This window comes from Thunnus maccoyii, chromosome 16, assembly GCF_910596095.1.
Source record: "Thunnus maccoyii chromosome 16, fThuMac1.1, whole genome shotgun sequence".
In the NCBI taxonomy this organism is placed as follows: Eukaryota; Metazoa; Chordata; class Actinopteri; order Scombriformes; family Scombridae; genus Thunnus; species Thunnus maccoyii.
In genome coordinates, this window is record NC_056548.1 from 17654676 (window position 1) to 17660541 (window position 5866).

The following is a 5866-nucleotide window of genomic DNA, read 5'->3' on the forward strand; positions in this document are numbered from 1 at the left end:
AAAAAAAACAGAGTAAATGAGCATCGATTGCTTATCTATGCTGCTGAATAATTACAATAAATCTACATTCAGAGTGGTGTTTTATGCATGTGTTTCCTTTATTTCCTATCAAGAGTAAAATATTAAAAGGTCTATCTGTAAAGTTTGCTCCACACAAAATCAAAGTATTAGGTTATAATCATGTAAAAGAACTTGCAATATGGACATAATATGCAAGGCAGAGTTAAGGTAATATGTGTGTAACTATATAGTATTTTCATTTATTATGGAGTCCCAACAGTGTTTCTTTAACATAGCTTTAGGTTTATATAGCCTATAATTTAGCATTATGTATTTGACTTTGTGTTTTTTGGTTCAGTACAGATCAGGCTGTCATGTATCTCCAGTGCAGGCCTACATCTGAGCCATATGCTGTCGTTGCAGTGTTTCTTTATGGGAGGAGCGGTGCGACTTCCCCACTTCTGCCCCCACTATGTACTTTTTTACATCCCTGCTTACGTTTGGCTGGCATAGCCTAATTTCCGCATTCCCAAATCCTCCCAGATTGGGATCACGTTTAAAAATCGGGCTGATGCAACGATTTCCACTTTTTAAAATCTACTCTCGACCCTCGGCTGACCAGAAGAAAAGACATTTGTTACACCTGGGATCAAAGTCAGGTCCGTATACAAAACTTGTTAAGTAAAGAGCTGAATATTTTTACATACTAAATAGTTTATTGGCGCGCCGCGCATAAGTCACAACGAGCATAGTTTGCGAACAAGCGAGGAGTATGTTTCAGATTTCAGGGTGCATTTCATTGCATTTTTGAGTTTTACGAGCTTTTCGGTCTTCAAAGTGACATCTTGCTGAGCATGCTACAGAAAGATCATTTTCTTTTGTTTGCATGCTCTAACGTGGATCCACAGCGTGCACAATTCAGAACAAAATGTCCTTCACTTGTGTAGTCCTGCATTTGAAGTGGTGCTGTGCACTGATTCTTAAAAATATCGTTTATCCAGAGCGAAAGCCCCCCTGAACGAAAAGCTGTAACATTTTATCACTGCAGCCCTCTGATGGAAAGACAAAGTTACGTAAGATAAATGCCGCACTGAAGAAAAACTTCCGCTTTCAAGTTGACCAATGGCTTCAGTATGCATGCTACAGCACAATGTAGTCGACTTCAGGTTATCACTCATATGACTAAACTATTGCAGATGTATATTTATAAACTATAACCGTAGACATGATCATGTAAAAGTGCATGGAGTAAAAATACTAATACTGATCAGACTGTAGGCTGTTATAAGTTAATAGGTTCCTTGGACCTTCTGGGGTCTAATAAAGTTACCATTATGAGAGAATGTGTGATCATGCTTAAGCTGTGTCCCATAATACTGTAAGTTCAAATAGAAGTCATTATTGTGTGCATGCAGGTCCCTCTTATGAACATATTCGAGAACATGGTTTTGTCTTTGGCTTGGGTTGGTGTTGTTTTCACTCAAATTTAAAATCAAACCAAAATTTCCAAAGTAATTACACATTTTCTACTTTTTTTTACAATGTGTTTGTCACCATTTTCAAGGCAAATGTTTCTTACAGCTGTCATGTACCAACACCGCAGTCTTCAAAGTTCCACTTTGTCTTTTTGACCTATAGTTTAGGGAAGTTGACTGAAAATTGAAAGTTATTCTCATGTAGCCTGTAAGTTCATGTTCTCAGCGTCTTAGATAGATGCATGAGTACAGTACATAAATTCCCCTCTTGCCACAAATCTGTCTTCACATCCTGTGTCTGTGGCTGGCTTTGCGCACACACACACCTCTCTCATTGTCTTTGGATATATTTAAATGTCCACATTCAGCATTTTCAACAAAAAGTAATTACCATTACAAAACATACTAAGAATCTGTTCAGCACAAACATTTTGAGTGTGCAGTGTCACCTTTAATTTTTCATTTTGCTAGTTACATTCAGGTTCAAGCTTTACCACATTATGCTGAATTTTGGCACCCACATTCCACGCCTCTGACATTAGTCTCATAAAGAGGAAACCACAGTTAATGGGTATTTCTTGGCAAAGGCTATCTTTAGCCCAGCTTGAATAAAGGGGAATTTGTTTAAGTCTGCTTTGTACAGTTGTTCATCTCTCTTTTTGCCTCTGGGGATGAAATAACGTAAATTCTTGCCAAGATCTCTGTAAATGGTAGTATATTCATTCAGAAGCAAAATAATAAAATAGCCTAATGAAAGGCAGCCGCAGTATCCGGCTCTTATAACAGACCAGCAATTCATCAGAGCGCTGACTGCTAAGGAGCGTTGCACCTTGGGCAAATGCCTTCTTGAAGCCTTTTAACCGACTGTAGGTCAAACAAAGCACATCTGTTTGTCTCCAGTTTGTTAATGTAAAAAGGCTGTTTTCTAGCCTCACACCATAAAGTATGTCCCAGTATGTAGTATAGCAAGTAGAACAGACAGTGTTTTATGTGTTTTTCATTGATCTGATTTAGTTGCTGTCTGAGTCTCCCGTTTTCTCACTCTGCCTCTTAGCTGTGGTCACGACCGAGTCTGACGCGATGCCAGGACAAATCCCAGATCCCTCTGTGACAGCAGGCTCCCTGCCCAGCCTGGGCCCACTAGCTGGGATCTCAGCCACCACGCTGACTGACAAGCTCAAATTTGGTGACCTCCAGGAGTTTGGAACAATGCTGTCACCTCTGCACTTCTTGGACAGTCTGGGGAAAAGGCCCCTAGTCATCAAGACTGAGGTATATGAAACATTGACCAGATGGTAACCAGTATTACTTTTTGTAAACTCATTTAAATGTCAAGTTTTTACTCAGTGTTCTGAATTGTCATTAACAAACATTTATGAATTATTTTTTATGAGGGAAAAGAGCAGATTAAAAATGTTCCCTACACTGTATTCATACATACAGGATCTTTCTTAACTGCATGTAAAATGCACCCAATAATTTATGAATTTAGCTTGGAATGAAAGAAACTGAAAGTGTAGTTTTGTGTCATGTCTTAAACAACAGGTCCACCTAGTGGACATAATGGAACATGTTACTGTTGTCAAATGTACTGCCGGAGTCTCTCCAACATGAAAGTCCAGAGAAAATAATGATAATGGCGACAAGGATCATACATCTGCCTGAATGAAATAGCTTTTTTGCTGTAATCATTCCTCCTGTTCATTCCGGCCATTAAGAGATCCCTTCATAATGTGCTTTCAATATAAGCAAAAAATTTATTTAAAAGTTTATCTGAACCCAATGTGAAGCTTCAGCCGTCCACATTAGTCAGATTAAGTGGATATCTTCTGAAGTCACAGTCTTTTTAGTGCCAAATTCTGCCTTTTTGTTATGATCCTTTGACTCAGTTCAACAGGGAAACACTGTCCATCAAGACACAAATATGGAATTTTACACTAAAAAGACTGTAACGCTGGATGATAACTGCTTGATTTGACTAACTCAGATAAACTATTAATTACATTTTTGAACAAAATGAGGATTATAGATTTTGTCCCCTGTCACTTACATTCTAAGTGTATTTAAAAGGGATCATTTAATGACCAGTAGTGGCAGGAAGAATGAGAGCAAAACCTCTTTCAGTGTTCATACGGGCACCTGACTGTTGTTTTAAGACAGATTTGAAAAATTCTGTACTTGTCCTTTAAGGGTTGACCTGTATTCCTGATATAGTATAAAAGTAAAAATGTAAAAAAAAAAAACTATAAAATATTGCAGACAAGGCTGAACACAGTCCAGTTATGTCTGGTTAAAGTTACACATTGTGACACTGTTCCTGTGTGGGCAGTTGTATATTATTCTTACCATCATCTTTTCATGTTCACTCCACTAAACTAATGTTCAACTAACTACCAGCTGTTGTTATACACACAGTACATTGTAGTACATTTGTTGTACATTTTAGTGCTCTCACTCATACTGTGACTGTGACACACTTGCTAAGTTAGTAGAGAAAAAATCAAAAACGTAGGAGAATTGTTAGTCCTTTATTTAGATCAACTTTTGTTTTTGCTTATTCATTATGACTGTGAAGTAGACTCGGCCCAGGCATAACGCTATTATAGTCTAATGACAATGTAATATGAAGAAGGTAAAATAATAATTTTCAATGTTATTCTTAAACATGGGGAGTCTCCCGATATACAGCAGGTCCATCGCACCTTAACTTATGTCCAAACCTTTTTATCTGCACTGCTGTTTAGAGAGATGAAGAAGAAGAAAGGAGGAAACGAAGGCGAGAGAAAAACAAAGTGGCTGCAGCACGATGTCGAAACAAAAAGAAAGAGAGGACAGATTATCTACAAAAGGTGAGTCATATCCTCTCACATATTTATTATACCCATCGTAATTATCAAAACAACATTCCTACTTTATCTCAGTCCTTTTCCCGTCTTTTGATTCTTTCTCCCTTTTCCCTTCATGCTCCCACAGGAATCGGAGCGACTAGAGATGTTAAACTCTGACCTTAAAGCCCAGATTGAGGAGCTGAAACTGGAGCGACAGCAACTGATCCTCATGCTTAACCGCCATCGTCCCACGTGTATTGTCAGGACAGACAGTGTCAAAACCCCGGAGAGCGAGGTGAACCCCTTGCTGCTGCAGCTGGAGGCCAAGTGAAGGTGCAATGAGTTTTCTACAGTTTACAGTGGACAAGAAGCAGCCAACAAACAGCACTTAACTTTGGGCCTCGGTCATGGAGGAGAACCAGCCAAGCCCTCCTACCTTAAGTCACAGAGCATTACACCACAACATGTGGATCCAATAAGATTGGACACTGTTTAGGCCGTTAAATCAAACTTTTTTTTTTTGTCTCTCTCTTGCTTTCCTATTTAGTTGTCATTTTTTGTCATCAGAGCCTCTATCAGTATGAAGGTAAACAATTAACATAACACAGCTATCAGGCAAATAACTTTACATTTCTGACTACAGTTTGTTGTTTTATGGTGGATTTGTCTCATATGTCTGCATAGCTAAATGTAGACATACACACGCTTCAACACCTTTCCAGTGGTTAGTTGCAAAAAAATTCAAAAACACATGGAAAATGACTCAGCTCAGTAAATTTAGTCATTCATCTGGTTATTTACTGGCTACATTCGATTCTACAGTTTTATAGATGTCTGTATGTAGCCAAATTACATATAATTCAATTACTGTTTCCTTATGAGGCAGGTGTAATAGCCTTGAAGAACAATGGTTATATATGTGATCTGGCTACATATGGATGTTCAAAAGGCATTCTGGGAATCATAGTACGTTTCTATAAACAACTAGAAGAGCACAGTTGGGGGGAAATGGGTGAACTTACACCAAAATAAATTCATTAAAAAAACTGAGTGAAATAGAAAAATATAACTACTGGAATGATCCTTTGATTTGCTCATGCAATTGATGGAAAAACAGTAATTTGACAATAATTCAGAAGATGTATAGACAAAGTCAGAATCTCTCCTCTCTGATTGTCTGGTCATTTTTATTCTATGATACATTTGATGGAAGAACAGGTTTTCTTGTTTTCCTGTTTTCCCTTTTTTGGCGCAGGCGTCATGTATGCACACACATATATATATCGATATACATATATATATATATATATATGTGTATGTATATATATATATGTATATATATATAAAAGGATTGTTTACATTGTACTTTATTTTCTGTTACCATATTGTTACTACCAACTATGTTTATGTTTTTTATACTTTTGTATATGATGTTATATAAGCATATAAGCTATCACAAAATCACATTTTGTATTTCTTCAAGAAATAAATGTTTAGTTTCTTTTTTTACTGGAATTTATTCAGTCCAACACAATTGAAAACGTGACAATTATGTTTTATTAT

General features: G+C 37.2%; 1 protein-coding gene across 1 annotated transcript; it reads left to right on the forward strand.

Annotated features, from left to right (window-relative positions):
* Nucleotides 1–441: 441 nt before the first annotated feature.
* LOC121880971 (jun dimerization protein 2-like) lies at nt 442–5578 on the forward strand. The gene is made up of 4 exons (XM_042388618.1): nt 442–659; nt 2530–2747; nt 4220–4324; nt 4449–5578. Exons 1-4 carry the CDS (start codon nt 473–475, stop codon nt 4632–4634), a joined length of 696 nt encoding a protein of 231 aa, XP_042244552.1. The 5' UTR covers nt 442–472; the 3' UTR covers nt 4635–5578.
* The last annotated feature ends 288 nt before the right edge of the window (nt 5579–5866 follow it).